The 21,147-nt window shown below is 54.6% G+C and overlaps 2 protein-coding genes across 4 annotated transcripts; both read left to right on the plus strand.

The window, feature by feature from the left end:
- Positions 1-3,314: 3,314 nt before the first annotated feature.
- On the plus strand, positions 3,315-11,192 carry BPI (bactericidal permeability increasing protein). Of its 2 annotated transcripts, none has more exons than XM_048963191.1 (15): positions 3,315-3,459; positions 4,133-4,247; positions 4,573-4,701; positions 5,266-5,421; positions 5,811-5,874; positions 7,470-7,533; positions 7,679-7,914; positions 8,034-8,210; positions 8,423-8,482; positions 8,714-8,881; positions 9,064-9,131; positions 9,330-9,372; positions 9,649-9,712; positions 10,248-10,324; positions 10,593-11,192. In XM_048963191.1, the coding sequence occupies exons 1-15, from the start codon at positions 3,345-3,347 to the stop codon at positions 10,644-10,646; spliced, it is 1,590 nt and encodes a 529-aa protein (XP_048819148.1). In that variant the 5' UTR covers positions 3,315-3,344; the 3' UTR covers positions 10,647-11,192. The 2 variants fall into 2 exon arrangements, with proteins under 2 accessions (XP_048819148.1, XP_048819149.1); XM_048963192.1 differs by having other exon boundaries at positions 7,823-7,914; positions 10,593-11,188.
- Positions 11,193-11,363: 171 nt separating this feature from the next.
- Positions 11,364-18,645, plus strand: CDK5RAP1 (CDK5 regulatory subunit associated protein 1). Of its 2 annotated transcripts, none has more exons than XM_048963189.1 (14): positions 11,364-11,737; positions 12,268-12,371; positions 12,841-12,875; positions 13,433-13,533; positions 13,720-13,930; positions 14,741-14,861; positions 15,144-15,374; positions 15,631-15,728; positions 15,842-15,897; positions 16,004-16,134; positions 16,822-16,971; positions 17,667-17,807; positions 17,962-18,043; positions 18,177-18,645. In XM_048963189.1, the coding sequence occupies exons 1-13, from the start codon at positions 11,485-11,487 to the stop codon at positions 18,040-18,042; spliced, it is 1,713 nt and encodes a 570-aa protein (XP_048819146.1). In that variant the 5' UTR covers positions 11,364-11,484; the 3' UTR covers position 18,043; positions 18,177-18,645. The 2 variants fall into 2 exon arrangements, with proteins under 2 accessions (XP_048819146.1, XP_048819147.1); XM_048963190.1 differs by having other exon boundaries at positions 18,288-18,645.
- Positions 18,646-21,147: the final 2,502 nt, after the last annotated feature.

The raw sequence follows: 21,147 nt of genomic DNA on the forward strand, positions 1-21,147 counted from the left end.
CTCCATCCCTGTGCATGAGCTGCAGCCACAACAGCGTGTCTGCGGGCACAGCTTGGAGCCCGGAGTGGGACAGCACATGTGGGACAGCTGCACTGCAGCCCTACACTGCTCCAGACCCACAGCCTGACTGCTGCCCCACCAGCCTTCCGCTCAGCTGAGTGCAGCCCCAGGAACCCTCCTGCACTGGGGCCACCGGGCAGCTCCTCCCTTCCCCGCATCAGCTGCCAATTGCTCCTTTAATTGTGCCGGTTCACAGACTCTGCTTCAGCCTTTTTTATAGTTTCACTGCGTGCGAGGGTAGGAGGGAGTATGAGCTCATGCTCCGGCCGTCTCTAATTGCCTGGTTACCTCTGAAGTGAGCCCAAGAACTCACTTTGGCTCCAGAACCTTTGGAAAGCTGCAGCGGCCGCAGGCAGGAGGGGGGTGGCTGGGTGCCCCTGCAGCACGGGGACAGGCGAGCAGGAGGGCATGATGCTGTGACAGCAGGCCTGGTGGGAGCTGCGTTCCCATCAGAGTGCTGTGCTCAGCAGGATAGGATCCAGCCCTACATTCCCCCCAGCCTTGTGCCCCCCCGCTGCCCTGAGACAGCCAGACCTGGGGGCACAGTGGGTTGCTGGAGGCTGAGCTGTCCCACACGGGGTCCCACAGAGCTCAGAGGCCCCCAGTGCCCCGTGGCTCCTGACCCCATGAGCTCACCCTCCTCTTCCTTTCTTCATGCCCCGTTTCCCCGAGCAGCTGTGGGACAGGCTGTGTACAGCCCCTCACCCTGCCCTGCTGCCTGCACAGAGCCACCATTCAGTCCCCTGGGCTCTGCCTGAGGTCACCATTTGTGCATTTTTATTTTTACTTTGCTGAAAACTCGCCCCCTTCTGCTCTCTGGATCCCCTTCTGTCCCCCACCCGAGGCCCTCAGACATGGTGTCAGAAGGCAACATGGAGGGCACAGTTCTCAGCAGGTGGGGGACACCCTGGCTGCAGGACTGCTTTGCAGCAACCTGTGATGTCACCGTGACTCTGGGACACAGGGAGGATGGGGAACCCAGCATGGGGGTGGCTTTCTGGGGCCAGGATCCCACCGGGAGCCCTGCTGCTGACAGCTGTGTCCCCACAGCCATAGTCCTCCTCTGCAGATCAACATTCCTCGCTGCACTCAGTGTGTCCCCTGTTGTTTTGGCTCTGGTGTCCCTGAGCATTTCCAACTGTCTGCTTCTGATGCAGCCATCAGGGCTGGAGTCAGCTGGTGACTCCATGCTGGCCCAGAGCCTGTTCTGCTCCCAGGAACAGCTGGGACCGGGTCACACTGAGCCTGCAGCTGGAAAAACAGTGGTGCAGGGCCCTGCACTAGCCTGGCTGTGTGCTCAGGTGCTGCCAAACAGAGGGGTTCCAGGGCAGGGAGCAGAGGGTGAGGATGAGCAGCACTGGGATGGCAGCTCCTAGCATGATGATCGTGCAGCTCCTGGCATCCAGATGATGCAACTGCCAGCACCCCGATGCCAATGGCATTTTGCAGAAATGTGAGTGAGATCCCTGCAGCTCTCTAGGGACTCACAGTGGCCCTCTATGGCAGCGGGCTTGCTGCCTGGAAGCAGATAAAGAGAGAGTTTTCTTCCTGGCTGTGGACCTGTTCCAAGTTCCCTTTGAACCAGCTGCAGTGCTCTCACTTTTCTCACCAAGTGCCCCTGGGTTTTTCCCTTGTGTTTCCCCATGGCAGCATTTGCCAGACCACAGCTCGGCTCTGCGGCCACAAGTCAAAGCCAGATCACGGGCAGCGGCGATGCCCTGCGAGCAGCACGTGCTGCCCAGCCCCAGGGAATTTCCACTGCGGTTGTGGCACCCATGGAGCGGATCCACAGCCTGACCCGCAGTGCCCCATGCTTGCAGGATGGCTTTGGCCATTGCATCATGTAGGAGATGTGGAAAGAGCCCCGAGAAGGACCCGGAACTGCCCCCACGTGATGGGCAGCACATGGGGCTGGAGGAAGCTGTGCAGCTCGGTGCTGGCGTTAGAGGTGTTTTCAGCTGTTCCTTGGCAAACATGGGACTGTTTGGTCAGGCTTTGTGCGGTGAGAAAGGTTTTTTAAGTTCAACTTTAAAGCTTGCTCAAGCCCAGAAGGAAAACTTTGTGCTTATGCTTCCTCATTACGTCGCTCCCCATGAAATTTCATTCCTCCTCATGGAAAAGGTTCTGGTTCCTTAGTGTGTGTCTGAAATGGTGTTTTGAAACTGTTCTGCAGCACAAACTTTGGGCTTCGGGGAGCAGGAGCCAGCAAAAAGCTGAAATGGGGTTTTGGCTTTTGAGCTTCTCCTCTGCTTTGGGGGCACAATGGGCTCGGGGTGGATTGGGGATGGGTGCAGGCAGTGTGTGGGCATTCCGTGGTGCATGGCTCTTCCCAAGCTGTTTGTCCCACTCTGGTGGCCCAGTCAGCACCAGTCCCACGTTGTCTCTGTGTGCCTGCTCTGGTCCCACAGCTGCTGCTGCTCGGGGGCTCATGATGCAGCCTCAGCAACAGACCTGGAGGTGCACAGCACAGGATGTAGCAGACCAGAGTGCAGCAGACCCAGACATGTGTGGCCCTGGTGCAAGATTCTTCTCCTGCCTGCAATCCTGGGCAGAGCTGGCTGGGAACACACTGAGCTGGCTGCCTGGGGACGTGATGGCTGCATTGTGTGCCCTGACCATGCACTGGTCCACTGCAAATGCTTCTGTCCAGAACTTTGGGAGGAAGGACAGCAGGAGCTGAGAGCTGATTTCCATGTGCCAGGGGCTCCAGCAAAGCTGTCCTAGGCTTCTCTGTGGCTCGAGCTGCTCTGTGGCACGGCCATACCAGGCTACAGTGCTTGAGAAAGAGCTGCATTTCACAAGCGTTCAATGCAGGGATGTTGCCTCTGGCAACCAGAGCACTTCCCTGGATCCAGCACAAGATCTGCCCCCATCAGCTCCTGTGGACTTCCTGTGCCATGTCCTGCTGCTTCCAGAAAGGGAAATGAAAGCAGCCTAAAGCTTCTTCCATCACTCTCATTGGTGCTGGTGGGGGAGCTGCAGGCAGCCCAAGGTGGGAGACCTTGGGCAGCCCCAGGAGCGGGGCAGCTCAGGTTCCTGTCCTCAGGGCACAGCAGAGAGCCATAACAGCGCCCCACAAACCCAGTGGGTGCTGCGGAGAGGCTGCCAGCTCCTTGCAGCCATTCCCTGGCCACACGGGAGCTGGCAGCGGGTGAGCAGGAAGCACAGGGCTGCGGGGAGGCCCCTCGGGCTGCGGCCGCGTCCCTGCATCCTGCCTCACCCGTGGTTCCCCTTTGGCGCGGGTATAAAGGCGCACCGACAGGGAGCGCCGGGCAGCAGCCGGGATGGCAGCACGGAGCCTGGCGGCGTTTGGAGCGGTGCTGGCTGCGTGCCTGGCGCTCACTGCAGCCACCAACCCCGGCTTCGTGGTCAGGATCACCCAGGCGGGCCTGGACTATGGTGGGTTTGGCTCCTGATCTCCGTCCTCTCTTGCAGGTGCTGGCGGCTGCGGTGCAGAGCTGGGTGCTGACATTGCCCTGATGCACCCGGCTGCTCACACTGCTGTCCCCTCTGCAGTCCAGGGGGCTGCACACAGGTGCTGGGGGAGGAGGGCACCAGATCGAGGAGGCATAGGGCTGATGGGGCTTGGGGTCCGGCTCAGGGTCTCACATTCAGGCAGCCCTAAGCCCCAGCAGCAAGCTGGGGGAGGAGGTGGGGAGGTGCCAGAAGCGTGGTGACAGAGATGGATGGGCTCCGTGCTGGGTTTATCGAGGCAGGCAGGGCCTCAGTCCCAGCAGTGTGCTGCTATGGATCGAAATGCTCTGCGTGCACAGCTCACTGACCCTGCAGGTCTACCAGCTGCATGGGAAGGGACGTGACCCCCTGCCCACATGGGTGCAGAGTTATGGCACCCACCCCACTGTGCTGCCTGGGCAGCACCATCCCCAGGACTTACACAATTCTGGGCAATACCCACACTTGCTCTGTGCTGCAGCCAGCTCCAGCTCCAGCCACACAGTGCAGAGCAGCCAGGCCATTCCTCGAACATTCCCTTTTAAGCCTTTAATTGTGCTCCTGGGGCATACTCTCAGCTCCCTGGGATAGCACATAGCTGTGACCCTGTCCCCCACAGCCCACCAGCATGGGATTACCGTCCTGCAGAAGGAACTGGCCAAGCTGAAGCTGTCAGATATCTCAGGTGACTTTCCAGTCCGACACCTGGGGAAGGTGCGCTATGAGATCTCCAGGTGAGCCCTCACATAGCCACACAGGGCTGGAGGGGTTGCAGGACACAGAGGTTCTCCCATGGCACCCACAGCATGGTGCAGGCAGAGATGCTCTTATTTGCACCCTGGGAGGCAGCACTGTGGGTGTGGGCAATTGAAGCCCGAGCGGTGACCTCTGGCAAATGCAAGGGCACAAGAAAGGACTGTGATCCCAAAGGCTCTGCTTTGCTCATGGGTAAGGGAGGGAGCAGGGATGTGGTTAGCACAGTGCCCACACTGCTCTGTCCCAGCCATACATCCCACTCAGGTGCCTTTATTTCTCTTCTCATTTTACATTTCCTTTCAGCTTGAACCTCCGCAGTTTCCATCTGCCCTACTCTCGGATCTCCCTGGTCCCCAACGTGGGGCTGCACGTCGCCATCTCCAACGCCTTCGCCGAGGTGGATGGGAACTGGCGGGTGAAGTTTCACTTCATGTGGGTGCCCTTCCCCTGGCTCAGGCCCTTCGCTCTGCCTTTCCCTCTCTGGATCTGGACAGGTTTTCCCCTTCTCCTTTGCCCTTGTGTTTTGGGCAGCTCTCGCTTTGTTACCTCCAGACCTGTTGATTCCCGCAGCTGTGCTACAACTGTGTTAATCCCAATGCCTGTGAGCTCTGGCCGTGGGGAGCCCTTCAGGTGCCTCTCCCCACACTGGGGCGTGCAGCTGGGCAGAGTGCTGCTGCTGGGAAAGCTGCTGTGGGGCAAGAATCACAGAATTGTAGGGGTTGGAAGGGAACTCCAGAGATCATCAAGTCCAACCCCCCTGCCAAAGCAGGTTCCCTACACCAGGTCGCACAGAATCACAAGGCAGAGCTCTCTTCCTTCTCTGCTGTTCCCCCTGTTTGCTTTTAGTTCTTTCAGTTGAAAGGCTGCCTTGCCTAGCTTATATTCCCATGCAAGTTGGTTTCCCTGGATTTAAAAGCCTCCCCAGTCCTCTCCAGATGCTCACTATGAGGCACAGCTGGAGGCAGGCTGTCCCCTGTTGTCCCCCCTCCCCTGCAGCCGGGACCACGGATCCTTCAACCTGAAGGTGAAGAGCGTCTACATCAAGATCGACCTGAAGCTGGGCAGCGATGCCTCGGGGAAGCCCACTGTGAGCACTTCTGCCTGCAGCACCCGAATCTCCAGTGTTGACGTCCACTTCTCGGGCAAGTTCGGGTACGTAGCATCACGGCAAAGGACCAGAGACCCCACGTTAGGCCAGTGGAGAGGAAAAGGTGGCTGTCAGATGGGTACCTGCTGTCCCTCACACGGTGCTGCTGGCAGTGTGCTTCCTTCCTATTCTGCACATTGCAACTGCATGTGCTCAGATCTGCTCTGAGTTTGCCCTGCCGTGGCTGCACAGTTAAGGGTGAAGCTTCCAGGCAGTCACGAGACTTGTTTACATCTTCTTTACAAGCAGCTTTGGTAGTGAATGTAAACCCCGAGGCAATGTTTAACTCCAGATTGCTGTGGGGATGACATTCCCATGCATCCTGCAGCCCCAGGGTCTCCCTTTCCTGCTCAAACCCTTCGGCTGCACCCTCTGACTCCGCTCCTCTCTGCAGGTGGCTGTACAACCTCTTCCACAGTGCTGTCGAGTCCAGGTTCAAGAAAATCTTGGAGGGCAAGGTACGTGCGAGCTCCAGGCTGCCTGCTCATCTTTAGCCCTTGCTTGCAGCAGATGTTACAAGGGCTCAGGTCACACACACGGATTTAACCAGAGCCAGAGCACGCTGCAGGGTTGGTGGAAGCAGGCTTTGAGGAGCAGGAACATGCCAACCATGGTCCCTGCAGCATCGTGTGGCTCGGGCTGGATTCTAAAGCTGCAGCATTTGCCAAAGCCCGGTATAATCAGCTGCTAATTAACAAAGACTTTTCTTTCCATGTGGTCAGTTAATTAGATCTTATGCTTCAGCCAAACTCAGTGTAGCAGAGGAAACCTGCTCAGAGCTGCCCCTTCATTGGCCTGCACTCATTCATGTGTTTGGGACCAATGGGGTAGAAATTCTCATCTCTGCATTTCAGCTGCTTGTAATCTTGTTTAAACGGGGGGCACCAGGGAAGCCCCGGTACCTCCAGCCCCGTACGAAAGCCTGTATGCTGGAGACCTGCAACAAAACATGGAAACAAGCTGTTAGCAATAATTGCTACAAGGCTCGCTGGCACAAGCCGCAGCCTCCCTGGCCATGAACCTTGCTCAGGAAGGAGGCAGCTGCAGAGCTGACAAATCCCACCCTACTGCAGGTCGGGCTCTGGCCCTGGCACTTGGCTCTGGCTGATGCCACGCTGGGCTCTCTGGGGGCACCCAGAGCTGTGGCAGCAGATGGGCTGGCAGTGGGCGCTGTGGGGCTGTGCAGGGGCCTCCCATGCTGCAGTGCCTCCTGGAAGGAGCAGCTCAGAAAGCTGTCATGGCAGCGTGGCTGAGCCCCTTCACCAAACATTGGGGTGAATCCTTTGGGGCTTTCTCTGCATGTGAGGCAGGGTGAAGGAGAAGGCTGGGAGCACTGCATGGACCTGCACAGCCCTGTCCCTGCCTGGTCCAACTCCAGCAGCCCTTTCTGCAGAGCTGGGCAGTGCTCCCATGCCATCCCTTGCAATCCCATACTCCATATTCTATTCTATTCACCCTGCTGCCAGCAGGCCAGATGCTGGCCTGATCCTGCATGGGGGTTCCCGTGCCATTACGACACTGGAAGAGCCTGTGCAGATGATCCTGGCCATCTACAGGACTGTTCCCAGCAGTAAATTCCTGGCCCAGCGATCAGCATGCATTTAAGTACCCCACTAATGCTGAGCCTTTGCCTGCAGATGGCAGCTGCAGAGGGCTTTGCTCTCCTCCCCTGACAGCGCAGGGCTGCCCCACACGGGGGCAGATGAACTCTTGCAGTTTCTTCTGCCCAGTCGTGGTTGCTCAGCACAATGCACTCCTGCAGGACTGCAGGAAGTCGGAAGGCACAATTGAGATTCCTTCCAAGAGCTTTGATGCAACTCACCTGGGTGGGAATCCTGCTCTAGGCAGATGGTTGCAGGTATAAATTTGCCTGTATCTCCAGTAATACAATGATGTGTCACCTGGAATAGAAGAAAACATCGCTATGCACTCTTTCATTTCAGCCAGTTTTGCGAAGAACGCACAGCACTGGGCAGCTGAGCAGAGTGTGTGCCTGAGGCTCCCACTCCAGCAGAAGCCACATTGCTGAGCTCCACTGCCTTTGCCTCCCCAGGTCTGCGACAGCGTGGTCAGATCTGTTAACAGCAATCTGCAGCATTACCTCCAGACCCTGCCAGGTACTGCACGGCTCTGCATGCGGCTCAGGGAGCGCTCCCTCCCAGCATTTCCTGGCCTGAGGGGACCCAGGCAGCGTCTCCAGGCCAGGAACTAGTTTGCGTGGCTGGAAATGAGGAGGGAAATGTCCCTTTTATTTCTAAACAGAAGCAAACGCGTGCGAAACCCCTGCCTCTCTGCTGCTCGGGAAAGCCAGGGCACAGCACTGCGCAGATGTCAGCAGAGGCAAGCTGCTCCCGGCTCTGCTGTGCCGTCTGCCTTTCACTCATCCCTCTGCCCCATGTCTTGCAGTCACGGCTAAGATAGATGCCAAGGCTGGAATCGATTACTCCTTGGTGGCACCACCAATGGCCACTGCGCAGACCCTGGATGTAGACCTGAAGGTGAGAGCCTGCCCTGGGCAGACTCGAGGTGGCTGATGCAGGAGGCAGGTGGGATGCTGGGCTCAGCTGCCTGCCACAAATACCCCCCAGCTCCTTCTTCACCCACTTCCTCTTTGCAGGGTGAATTCTTCTCCCTGGCACATCGTGGTGCTGTTCCCTTCCCCCCGCCAGTGCTGGCCTTCCCTCCTGACCACGACCGCATGGTTTACTTTGGGGCCTCCAGCTACTTCTTCAACACTGCTGGCTTCGCCTACCATGCAGCTGGGGCACTGGTCTTCGAGATCACAGACTCCATGGTGAGGAGGGCAGGCGGGATGGGACTGGCTGGATCCAAGGGCTCCTCTGCATCTCCTTTGTGCTTCCCTGTGGAGCTGCATGCAAGCACAGTGCAAGGCTGAGATGTGCTTGGTGCTCACGCAAGATGCACACATGAAGTACACACATGAGGGGCTGATCATGCCCCAGCCCTGTGCTGCGTTGCCCAGCAGTGACCATCCTCCTCCCACAGATCCCGAAGGGTGTTGAATTCGATTTGAATACCTCCACCTTTGCGGCCTTCATTCCCCAGGTGAGCCCCAGTTCTGTCCTCCAGCTTCTACCCAGCACAGGCTTTGCACAAGACGTTCCCCAAGAGCACAGCCCTGGGTTCCCCATGGGCAGGAGCAAACTCAGAGGGGGGGCTGCTCAACCCCTCCGGGTGCAGCATCCCCATGGGCTGGTGGCGCGGGAAGGAGCTACAGGAGGCTCTGTGCTCCCATGCATGTGCCATGGTTCCTTCCCTCCCTCTGCTCCCTTTCAGCTGGACACGATGTACCCCAACATGCTGATGAAGCTCAGGCTGTCTGCTCCCTCTGCCCCATTCCTGAGCATCACACCAGGTGGGATCTCACTCCAGCCCGTTGTGGACATCCAAGCTTATGCCATCCTTCCCAACACTAGCCTGGCCCATCTGTTCCTCCTCAGTTTGGTGAGTTGGGACCTGGGCTGTATGGGGCTGCCAGTCCTGGATGGGTAGCCCTTTAAGATCACAAATGCGAGTTTTCACACTGGGTGCACACGGGTCTCTGCATTTTGGCTGGTCTGAACAATTCCACCTGTGCCTGCTTTGGAGTGAGGTTGGTGGGCACTGAACTCTGCCTCCCTCTCCAGACAGGCAACGTGTCCGCCACCATTGATGTGAAATCTGGCCACATCGTTGGGAATCTGAGCGTGGGCAGGTGAGCTGGGAGCAGGACAGCTCCAGGAGGAGTTGCTGCTAAGTGGTGGCTGGGGGCAGTGAGTTGGGAATGTGCTGGGGATGAAATCTGTGATGGAGGCAAAGAGCTGGGCTTTGGAGGAAGCAGGACTGGCACGGGCACGGAGGGGACACCTCCTTCCCTGGGGCAGCCTGCACTGCACCACGTCTCTCTGTGCAGGATGAAGCTCTCTCTGAAGCATTCAGATGTTGGCACTTTCCAGGTAGGCTGTTCCTGACCATGATCAGAACCCCCAGCATGGAGGAGGGAGCCTGCTGGGGGCTGTGGAGGCGGCTCACCCCTCCTCTCACACCAACATGGGACCTGGGAGCGTACTTGTGTCTCAGCCTGGGAACAGGAGCAGAGTCACCCTTGCCTTGTTCATTTCCCACCCCACCAGCACGGCACAAAGCTCCTTCGTTTTCCTCCTCCTAATTGCCTTCCAGGGTCTGGTCACTTGCTAAAGCTCTTTTCCTTTCTTCTCTCTCTGCAACTCCAGGTACGAATGCTGCAGTCAATAATGAATATATGTGCCTCCAGTATCCTGCTCCCACGTGTTAATGGTAATAACCTGCTGGGAGGAATGGGGCTGTGGGAACAGTCACCAGCCATGTCACTCTGTCTGAGCAGGCCCAGCTTGTTAATTAAATCTCTGTTGCCAGGCCTGCTCAGTGGGTAGAACCTTCAGAAAGAGGAGGATGCAGCAAAGTGCCCAGCTTGTCTGGGGCTGGCAGAGGCGAGCTGTGGGTAGCTGAGTGCAGGAGCCTCTTTCCGTGCTGTGACGTGCATTCAGAAGTGAACACAATGGAAAAAATGAGTTTGACACACATCCTAATGATTTCCAGACCCTCTCCCCCACTGACTGCTTTTTGTTACTGCTGAGCAAATCAGCCCAGAGCAGGGCTGGTGGCTGCCATGGGTCTGGGAAGGGGCGGCACAGAATAACATGCAGCCCCAGACCTCCGTGTAGCCTGAAGGAACCACTCTGCCTACCCACAGCACTGGGAGGGAGAGGGAAGGGCTGGAGGAAACATCTGTCTGCACAGCCCCAAGCTCCCTGCTCTGGTCCTAACATAGCCATGTTGTTGTCTTTTCCAGAGAGGTTAGCTGAAGGTTTCCCACTGCCGCTGCCAGACCGAATACAGCTCTCCAATATCCTTGTGCAGTTTCACCAGGTGAGTAATGCGGGCCCTGGACAAAGCCAGTCCCGGGAGCAGAAGGAATCTGATGCCTTGAAGGGCCTGGGGAGGTCCCAGAGGAGTGCCATGGGCTGGATGCTGGATGCTGCTGGCAGGGTGTAGCTGTGAAACATCTTCAGAGCCCTTCTGAAGCTAAAATTAGCCACGGAAGATGGCAGCAGCACAAAGCGGGCGGGTGATGAGGAGCAGGGCTGAAAACAGCTGCAAAGATGCCTCACAACCCCCTCCTCTCTGTTTTTCCCAGAATTTCCTGCTGCTCGGAGCAGATGTGCACTACACGCCCCGGGAGCGCAGATAACGATGACGAAAGGGGCTCTCGCCACGAGGACGGCTCCTCTGCCTGCCCCGCGCTGTCCCTCCCGGTGGACCCTGTTCCCGTCCCCCACTTAGGTTCCCAGCCTCAGCTGCAGCCTCAGCTGCTCCCCCCGCCATCCCCGCTGCTGAGACAGAAAACAAGCGGCCCTGCCAAGCCTGACTCACAGCCGGCCCAGCACAGACCGCAGACGCGCGGGCGGGGGCCAAAGCCAAACCCCACGGCTCAGGCTGGGCTGAGGGCTCCATCACAGCCGGGGGGGACCCTGTATCCCCCAGGTCCCTGTGAGCCACAGCCGCACAGCGGCCGCTGGGGCCGACCACAGCCTGGACCGGCTGCCCCTTTGCTTTCTCCCTGTGCTTTGCCGTCATTGAGTGGTGCTGCGCTCGGCCAGGGGGGTCCCAGAGCCCAGGGGAGCCCCCGCTCGGAGCCCTCACATAAACACATCGCGGTGAAACCAGCAAGCAGTGTGACAGAGGTGTTTGTTATTCGCTGCCTCCCAGCACGTTCCCCGAGGGAAGGGAGGTGGCCGGGAGCGCCTTTGGGGGATATTTTTATTCCCCTCGTCGTGTTAAAACACCACGGAAAAAAGAAATCATCTTTTCATTTTTTCCCGTCGCGTGGCTGCCCGCAGGAACCCGGCTCCGCCCGGCGGAACGGCATCGGCGCGGAACGCGAGGGCGGGGCTGTGCGTTGGGCGGGGGAATCGTTTGGGCGGTGCACCGCGGGGCCGCTCCCGGGAAGCGCCCCTCTTCGGGCGGCGTCGCCATGGCAACGCGGCCTGCTCACGCGGCCTAGCACGGCCTTCCCGCCGGGTTCGGCCATGCGGGTCTGGGGGCGCGCGCTGCGGGCGGCCGGGTCCCTCCGCTGGGCCGCTGCCCGTCCTGGGGCCTCCCGCGCAGCGCACTGTGGGCAGAGCGAAAGGCCTCAGGGACGCAGGGCCAAGCTGCCCGCGGGGCCGGACCTAAGGCACTTCCTAAGAGGGGCCGCCGCGCCGCCGCCCGCCGGGGAGCCGGAGCCGGAGCTGGAGCCGGAGCCGGAGGCGGGGCGGGGCTCTACCTCCGGTCTCGGGAAAGGTCGGTGTGCCCCTGTATTGGCCCAGCCGAGCCTAGCCCAGCTACGAGCGCTGCTGGAGCTCACGGTGCCCGCAGGCGAAGCAGCGCGAGGCTGTGGGGTTTGGGCTCAGAGTGGTTCTGGTAGCATGAAAAGCCCAGCCCGGCGGCCTCCTCCTCCCCGCTGTGTTTCCCTACGGTCTCTCCCTGCTGCCCTGGCTGCCTGCAGGGCTGTGCCCAGCTCTGGGGAGAGGAGGCTTTCAGTGCCCGCATGTGGCAGTACTCACTGCTGCTTTGCAAGCTGCAGTCCAGGCCTGCAGTATTGCAGTGATGCGCTTTGAGGCACTCAGGTTTCCAAGTGCTACTAAGAGCCTGTCTGTATTTTTGGCTTGCTCTTTCTCCCCATCAGGGAATGTACTGCTTATACAGCTTTCCTGAATCTCTTCTTTTGTGGAGCTGATGCTTCCTTCCTATGGAAAAAGTCACAGAAACAGCTTGTAGATGAGAGAGATTCACAGCAGTGTTGGATCAACCCGTCTGTGTCTTTGTTGCAGTGTACCTGGAGACCTATGGCTGCCAGATGAACGTCAATGACACAGAGATTGCTTGGGCTATCCTGCAGAAGAGTGGCTACACCAGGACAAAGGAAGCAGATGAGGTGAGGCGCTTTGGCAGCTGTCTGTAAGGAAGGCCTGAGAGGGCTTCACACTGCGGTCAGGTCCCAGGTTTTATTGTGAGTTATGGTCACACAGGGCAGTGGGATTTTTGCAGTCTAAATTCTGTGCAGGAGAGAAAGCTACTTAACAAGCGTGCTGAAAGGCTGTGGGTTGTTTTTACTCCTTTAAACCGCTGGGTTCTCTCAGTTGGAGAGTAGATTGGGCACAGCAGGATGCTCCTGACTCATCTCGGGTTTACTTCTGCCATTCAGATGAAGGCTTTGCTGAGTTTTCTTGTGACTTTGTTCTTTGAAATCCACTGAGCATTTAGGCAGATCTTTTTTCTTTGAGTGAAGTGATTTTTATAGTCTGCCTCTTCAGGTTGTACTTCAGGTTATATGTGCAGGGCATTAGGCTTTTTACAAATGGCTTTTACAAATTCTCCTTCCTTTTATGTGATCTTCAATCTAGGCGGATGTGATTCTACTTGTGACCTGTTCTGTTAGGTAAGGAAACTTTTGTCACTGCTATTTTTTGGTAGCTCTTAAGGAATTACAATTTGAAAACCAAGGCAAGAAAGTGAATTACATGATGAAAACAGCACACAGATGTCAAACAGTGTATTTTGTTTAGAGTAGAGCTAGCTGATGTTACAATATATAGCATGGATTGTGTAATAGATTACAGTATGGTGAGAAAAGCTCTTTGGTGGTGTGTGCTATGTATATGCTTCATGAGATCCACACACATTTGTGCTTGTATGATTTTATGTTTTGGTCTCCTATTGAAGTGACTGTAGTAGGAGTATAAGGTCTGTCCTGGTGGGAAACACATTTGGGGTTGATTCGGGATATAAATATATAGGGAACTGTGTTTTTCTCTGTGCACTGTCACCTGCAAGGTAGCTCCTATTTGTTGGTGAAGTCCTACTTTTCCTCTGTATGATCTCAGTTGTCAAAAATCCCTGAGGTATTTCTACACTGTAGATGCTCTCAAGCAGCTCTGGGTTGGAGAACTGTTAATGTGCAGTAATGGGAATAACTCCTGTCGTTCTGGCTTCCAGGGACAAGGCTGAGCAGGCTATCTGGAACCGCCTGCAGCACCTCAAGGCTCTGAAGGCCCGGCGGCGCCAGGCGTGCTTGCCTCTGCGCATTGGGATCCTAGGTATGAGGTGGGATGTGCAGCAGCAGGGAGCGCAGGCTGTTGTGCCATGTGCCATCATGCTGCGTTTCCTCTTCCTTCTGCTAGAGTCCAGCCTTTTCTGCTGGGAGAGAGCAGCTAGGGAAAGGGTGCAGAGTGCTCACTGAAGGTGGACGCTTGCTCATAAGAATCCTTCTCCTTTGGTGGCAGGATGCATGGCTGAGAGGCTTAAGGAGGAGATTCTTCATAGGGAGAAGCTGGTCGATATTGTGGCGGGCCCTGATGCGTATCGGGACCTTCCCCGGCTGCTGGCCGTGGCTGAATCTGGGCAGCAAGCTGCTAATGTCCTGTTATCACTAGATGAGACTTATGCAGATATTCTGCCTGTCCAGACTAGTGCAGGTGGCAAAACAGCATTTGTGTAAGTACCTTTTTTTCTGTGTGTATTTCTGTCATTCTGGTTTGGAAATGTTGCTGTGCTGAGCAGTCGTGTCAGTGACAGCAGCTACCGAGAGAGGCAATGCCTGGCTGCACTCAATCCCCCAGCCCAGAGGCACCAGCCTACCAGACTGTGTGTTTGCTGTCTTCTTGCTGTCTGACTGAGTGCTGGAGAGACTGACCCGTGCTCTGGCTGGCTGCAGGCTTCTCTTGCTCTCCTCTGAGAATGCTGCTTGTTTAAGCACAGTGCTGCAGCAAGTGATTTCTGTCCCACTGATGTCTGTGCCTGTCAAGTCTGTGCCTTCTGTCATCCCCTTCCTTTTGCTGTCTCCTTTTTTCTAATCCTCCATGCACTGTAATTTTTGTTGGTTTTATTTCTTTTTGTTCAGATTTTATACTAAGATTCCTAAGTAATGAAGTCAGATTCTGCTAGGTGTGACCTTAGCGCACAGAGAAATAGGTTTCACCCTGTGCAGGTGCAGAGTGCAGAAGGATCCTGCCTCACTGCCAGACTGCAGTGCAAGTCTGTGTCAGATCAGTTGCTTTCTGGGTTAGTTGTTTGGAAATGGGCATGGAAAATTGTGAAGTATTAGCTGGGGGCGAGCAGAAGTCAGCTCTAATTGGAATGATGCATGAGAGAAAGCTGCAGTGCTGTGTTCAGAGCTGTGTGTGCTGCACACAGGTGAGTTGGCTGATGGCAGCAGTGCTGGAACAGGGCAAAGCAGGGCAGGACTGAGCACGGATGATTCTTGCAGAGCGATCACAGTGTGACCCGTGCTTCACCTCCCGGCAGATCCATCATGCGGGGCTGTGACAACATGTGCAGCTACTGCATTGTGCCCTTCACACGTGGCCGAGAGAGGAGCCGCCCCGTCGCGTCCATCCTGCAGGAAGTGAAGATACTCTCAGATCAGGTGGGGCAGAGCCTGCTTCCAGCTGTCCCAAATGCTGTGTGGGTTCTCAGTGAATGTTCAGTGGTAGCTTTGACCGATGACAGCTTCATCTCTGGAATGAGATTGTTTGAGGTTCCACCAGTTGCTGTTTCATTCCCCTTGTAATATTCTGAGACAGACAGGGAAGAGAAGGTTCCCCTTGGAGTCTTCTCGTGAAGTAAGAGTGGAGCCATGGCTGCCATTGCAGCTTAGCCATCCTGTTTGGACCATATTTTTTTCTTTTCTCTCTGTTTGCCTTTGTAGGGGGTGAAAGAAGTGACCCTTTTGGGTCAGAATGTCAACAGCTTTCGAGACATGTCTGAGGTGCAGTTTCACTCAGCTGCTGCCCCAGTCCTCAGCCGTGGCTTTAGCACTGTCTACAAAGCTAAACCAGGAGGCTTGCGTTTTGCACATCTTCTAGACCAGGTCTCTAGAATTGATCCAGAAATGAGGATTCGTTTCACTTCTCCACACCCCAAGGATTTTCCTGATGAGGCAAGTATGAAATAAACACCTGGGCCTCTATCTTACAGGCAGACAGCTGTGAAATGTTAGAGGTGGGTTGTGCTTCCTTCCCGGAGGTAACAAAGAATCACAGGATAGGAGCTTAGGAAGGGGAATGTGTGTGCCAAAGCTGGCAGTTTTTCCATCTGCTGTCTTTTATCTGGGGAAGACTCTTTTCTTTAGCATTCTGGTAGAGCTGAACTGCCTGTGATATTGTGTCCTGAATGTGCCTGAATACACCTCACAGGTCCTGCAGCTTATCCAGGAGCGGCACAACATCTGCAAACAACTTCACCTCCCAGCCCAGAGTGGAAGCACTCGGGTCCTGGAAGCCATGCGGCGGGGGTGAGCGATGGCCATGGGGAGCCCTGTGCCCTGCTGCCTGCTTTACAGTGCTGCTTTCTCCTCACCAATCTCAGAGTTTTCTGATTGACAAATCCCTGTGTTGCTCATCTCAGATACACAAGAGAAGCATATTTAGAGCTTGTACAGCATGTGCGCAACACCATCCCAGGTAGGGACTCCCTGTAGCTTGACCTGAGCTCAGCACAGCTGACCTTTCTTGAATGAAGTGTTCCTGTCTTCCCTGAGCGAAGTGTAAATCTGCATCTCTGTGACAGGAGTGATTTTAAGCAGTGATTTCATTGCTGGTTTCTGTGGGGAGACAGAAGAAGATCACCAGCAGACTGTGTCCCTGCTGCGGGAAGTGCGCTACAACGTGGGCTTCCTCTTTGCCTACAGCATGAGGCAGGTGAGTGCAAGATCTGATGGAGAAGAGTCTTTTCTCTGGACATCTTAACTCCTTAAGTGCTGTTTCTCACAGTGAGACAGTAGCAAAATCTGTTGAAAATAATACCTAAAAACATGGTATCTTGGCAAACTTGTTTTGCTTGCATGCAGCATTCCAAGTGTATTTGGTGCTGCAAGAGCCATCTTTATGCCAGAAAAGCTTCCAGCTCTCCTGTGCAAGCATCAGGGTTGAATACTGACAGGGCAGCCTGGTTTTGCAGGTGTCCTAGAGTAATTGCAACAAAGCAGCCACACTAGCATTGAACTGGCTGCAGGTCCGTCTTTTTTTGCTGATGAAAAGTTGTGCTGATGTAGCTGGACTTGAGCCCAGCTATAGAGACTTTTTGTCAATCAAGTCTGGAGAGAACTGATGTGTTTTCAGAAGGTATTTCAAGGAGAAAAGTTGAGCAGTCGACAAGTTTTTATTAGAATGCTCCAAAGTGTAAGCTGTTGATGGGGGAAGAGGGCAGAAGATTGGGAAACATCAAGAAAAAAGGATTATGGATCATCCTTCAGCACAGTGAGAGTAGAGGTGGTAGAATCCATTTCCTGTCCTTGCGAACAGTCAGGCAGTGCCCATCTGCAGCTGCAGGTCTTGTGCTTCACACAGCCACAAGCATTCTTGTGGCAAAAACTCTGTTGCTTGCAGAAAACTCGGGCGTCTCACCGGCTGCAGGATGATGTGCCTGCAGATGTGAAGCGGAGGCGACTGGAGGAGCTCATCGCTGTCTTTCGAGAGGAGGCTGCAAGGGCAAACGAGGCGATGGTGGGCCAGGCCCAGCTGGTGCTGGTGGAGGGGGTGAGCGTGTTTGTAAGAGCTGTCTGTCTGCCCTCGTGTTGTCCAAGAGGCTCTTAGGCTGTGCACTGCAGTCGTCACCTCTGCCTTCACTTCTTGCCTTTCCCCACACGGTCCTGACACTTTGAGGTCCCTTCCAACCCAATGCATTCTGTGGTATCTGAGACAATGTGTTCAGCTTGATTTTTCCACAGCACTCAGCTGAGCACAAAGTGGTGCCAAGTAAAGTTGCAGTCCTTCTTGTTTTGGGCTTCAGTGACTTTGCTTCTTAAAAACCTTGGTCTGAATATTGGGAAGCTCTCCATAGTTGGGGTGTTGTACAGCAGTCTGTGAAGAGGTAACGGGATGAAGCCGAGGTGATTTATTATGGCTTGGTAGCAAGGCACAAACAACAGGTTGGATTTTTCATACATTTGTGAAGGTGAGGCTGCTTTCTCAAGGACTGGTGGTCCTGGAAAGGAAGGGGATAGGTGCAAGAGATGCCTCTGTCTAAACTGGAATGAGTGCAGGCTTTCAAACATTGCCTTTAGTGTCTCAACAGCAACTCTGTCCGTAGGGCTTTGTTATGTGGCATGCTCAATCATGTGGAATTTGGATTTCTGTACTGACATTGGTGCTCAGTTCCCGATGCAGTACAGCCCAGCAATAATTAGTCAAAGCTATTGCCATGCCAGTAATGTTTCCTGTTCTCCTTCCAGCCCAGCAAGCGCTCTGCCTCCGAGTTGTGTGGGAGGAATGATGGCAACATCAAGGTGATCTTCCCTGATGCCCACACAGAAGATGCTGGGGGCTGCAAGGCTCTGGTCAGAGCCCAGCCTGGGGACTACGTTTTGGTGAAGGTGACCTGCCTGTAATTCTTGTTCCCTTAGGCTCTTCTTGTTTTTCCCTGCACAGTGCTGTTTCCTACAGCAGCTATGGCCCGGAGAGCCTAAAATTAGAATGGATCCTCCTCAGCCTTTTTATTCCTGAGGAATGTTATTCTGTTTCTTTCAGGTAACCTCTGCCAGCTCTCAGACCTTGAAGGGAGTTCTGCTCTGTCGTACCACCCTCTCCCGCTCTGCAGCTTGTCCCTGAGGTATCCCTGCTGCCAGTGGGCAGAAGTGGCTTATTTTCTCTAGAAAGAAACAAGAAATTTGGTTAAGTGGAGATGGGGCAGAGACAGGATCTATTTATTTATCTTGCCATAATTGGGTCTGTCTCCCATTCAGCAACAGCATGCCCCTTCTAAATCTGTGCAAGTTTATGGACTGGGATGGAAGCTGTACATTCGTGTGCCAAACCCCAGTACTGTGTGATTTGGTGCTTTCACTTGCTGTCAGGCCTGGCTCACCTTTGCAGTGCTGCAGGTTTGCCTTCTGATCGTGTCCTCTGATGCAGCCCAGCCCTGAGAGCTTTGTCTGCAGAGCAGGTCGTTGCTCCTAGCCCAGCTGAATTTGGAAGCTGCAAAGACTGACAGCACCAGGGAAACAGAACTCCAGTAACATCCAGAGGATCACAGGAGAACTGCCAGAGGAGACAGGCTACTTGAAGAACAGGATAAGCTTGTGATGGATTCTTTCCAAATAACGATAACCTCCTCGATTGCAAAATACTTGGGAAGTAAGACCCTGAGCTGTGCCTGTATGATGGAATGTAGCACCAAAGTGTGGAATATAAAATGTCTTTTAGTGAACATGAGTGATGCTTAGTATGTTTTGTTGGGGGCTGAGGGAATACAGTTCTGCCTTTGCTCTGGGGTTGCTTGTCTTTTTGTTGGAAGGGATTTCCCTGTCTCCAGGCCTAAGGGAATGAATGCATGGGAGGAACTGTCTTCCAGCTGAGGGTTCTCTCACTAGCCTGTTAAATCTTTAACTACAGCTTTGTACTCATTTTCTGTGGTAAGTCTTTCCTTTTGCTTTGCAAGAGGAAAGAAACTGTGCCCATTTAAAAGGCCGATAACTTTGTAAGCACATCTTACAGTGGCTTGTTTTTAGCAGAGCCTGCAGTTAGCTGTTGTGTCATATTCCAGCCTGCTCTGCCAGATTAAAACAAATGCCTGTAACCTGCGCTTGTAAGCAAAGTCTCCTCTGAGGTTTGAGGGGGAAAAATCACACCTTTCAGTATTGATTTAGTGTTACTAAAAGAAATCATTGTAAAAAAGCTCTGCCCAGAGGGATGTTGAAGGAAGAGTTGACCAACGCTCCATAGAGGAGCACCTGCATGGACTTAGGAATTTTTTAGCAAGCATGAAACCATTTTGCTGGAGAGCTGAGCAGGAGAGAAGACTTTACCTGGGATATAATGGTATCTCTTTGCAAGCAGTGTGGTTCAAGGAATATTTGTTAGGCCATGGTTTAAGAAACAAATACGTTTTTTAATGAACTCAGAGCTGAGTCTCATCTGCACAGAGCATCTGCAGTCAGCACTGGTGAGTGGGTCCTGAGGTGCAGAGAAATACTGTCCTGCCACCCCACCTCCAACTCAGAGCCTTCGCCCAGCCTCACAAACTGGGGCTTGGAGCTCTGCTGCCCAGTGTGTAGGAGCTTAGCAGTGGGCTCTTAAGGAAGGGGCAGCAAGAAGCTGTTGGGCTTGGAATTCCAACGGAGGGGCAGGGTGCAAACACATCTCCCAGCTGTGACAAGAGTAAAGCCAGCCTGTTCCTGCTAATAAAAGCCACCTGCTAAGTGGCCCAGTTTTCACTGCCCTGTGGCATCTCTTTCAACTCGCTCTCCCATGCATCTTGAAGCTGTGGCCAAAGCCTGTGCTCTGAAAAGCTGCCTTTCACAGCTCGTTTTCACCTGTCCTTAGAAGCACCTATTCCCAGGTGAGAAATGCAGACTGAGTGTGCTCTCCCCACTCCTGCCAGCCAGATTTGAGGCCAGCTGTGGTCGTTTTACAATCATTATTTTAAGAGTGAGAGACTAATGAGGAGGAGAGCTGGGTTTTACATTTTGATGAGGAGGTGATAACGCTCACTGCACAGACTCCCCAGGGAGCCATAGTGCTTACCATTTACCTCGCCTCCTTAGTTTTTATAGGCCTCGGGAATGAAGGCTGGGGTTTTAAGGCAGCAAAGCATCCATTAGGAAGCGCTTACAGTGACCTTGGAGGCAGAGTTAAGTCATTTGACACTGCCTGAAAGCAGGAACGTCCCCCCCACCCCTTCCCTCTGGGGCTGGAAGGCACATGGTTTCCGTATGGCACGTGAGATGATTTGCTCCTTGAGTCTGGCTGGTGGGAGCATCGAGCTCCTATCTCTTTCTGTGTCCTGCTGGCCTAGGCTGCCCTCTCGGGGCTTCCTGCAGCTCAGCCTGTCCTGGAGCCTCAGCACTTGCTGCAGGGTCCCTCCAGGGAGTGGGAACAAAGCTTCTGTACATCTGTGGGGCTGGAGGAGCCCCAGTGACACCTGCACATCTCTTTGGTTCTGATGAGGCTCTTGGTGGTAAGTTCCCAAGCGCAGCCCGCAGTGCTGGGCTGATATTTGCATTCAGGCTCCAGCCATGCCCCGAGGCAGCTCCCAACACATGCATTTCACAGCATGAAACCACACGCCTTCTGCTTGCAGAGTGTTGCAGTTGGGCGAGGGGGATGAGAGCATGAACGCACAGCAAGTGTTGCAGCACTGCAGGAAGGTCAGAGCCAACAAAAGGATTTGTGTTCTCCGGGCCCACATCACAGCAGCCCCAAGAACAAACCTGGGGCCTGGAGTCGTGCAGCTTCTCCTTTGTGAGCAATTTATCTCCTGCGCTGACAGCTCGCTATTGACTCCCCGTCCTCCTGAAGAGGAGCTGTCCTGCTTCATCAGCTTTAAATTAGTTTTATCTTTAGACTTTCCTGTTAATAAGCCCTTGTCGCGGTGTCATTATTTGATATCTATTTTCTGATGTTCTTTGTTAATGGCTCTGTATCTTCCTGCACTTTTTCCCTCCTGGCCACGCTATTTGATCACTGGACGTGCACAGGGCAGCCCAGTGCTCACGGACCATGCACCCAATGCTGTGTATCTGCACAGAGTAAGTCTGGAATGCTGGCAGCCCTTTGGGTTTGGGGAGGAAAAAAAAGGTATGTGTACCTGTGGTTTGAGGTCTTGTTGTGCAGCAAAGGGAGCTGGAGCTCCCACTCAGCTCAGGGCTCCCCTGCTCACAGTTCTCATGTTGATGGGGACAAGAAGGGCTCCTGGTTCCTTGTCAGAAAACCCCG

The sequence above is a fragment of the Lagopus muta genome, chromosome 16 (genome assembly GCF_023343835.1).
Source record: "Lagopus muta isolate bLagMut1 chromosome 16, bLagMut1 primary, whole genome shotgun sequence".
Lineage (NCBI taxonomy): Eukaryota > Metazoa > Chordata > Aves > Galliformes > Phasianidae > Lagopus > Lagopus muta.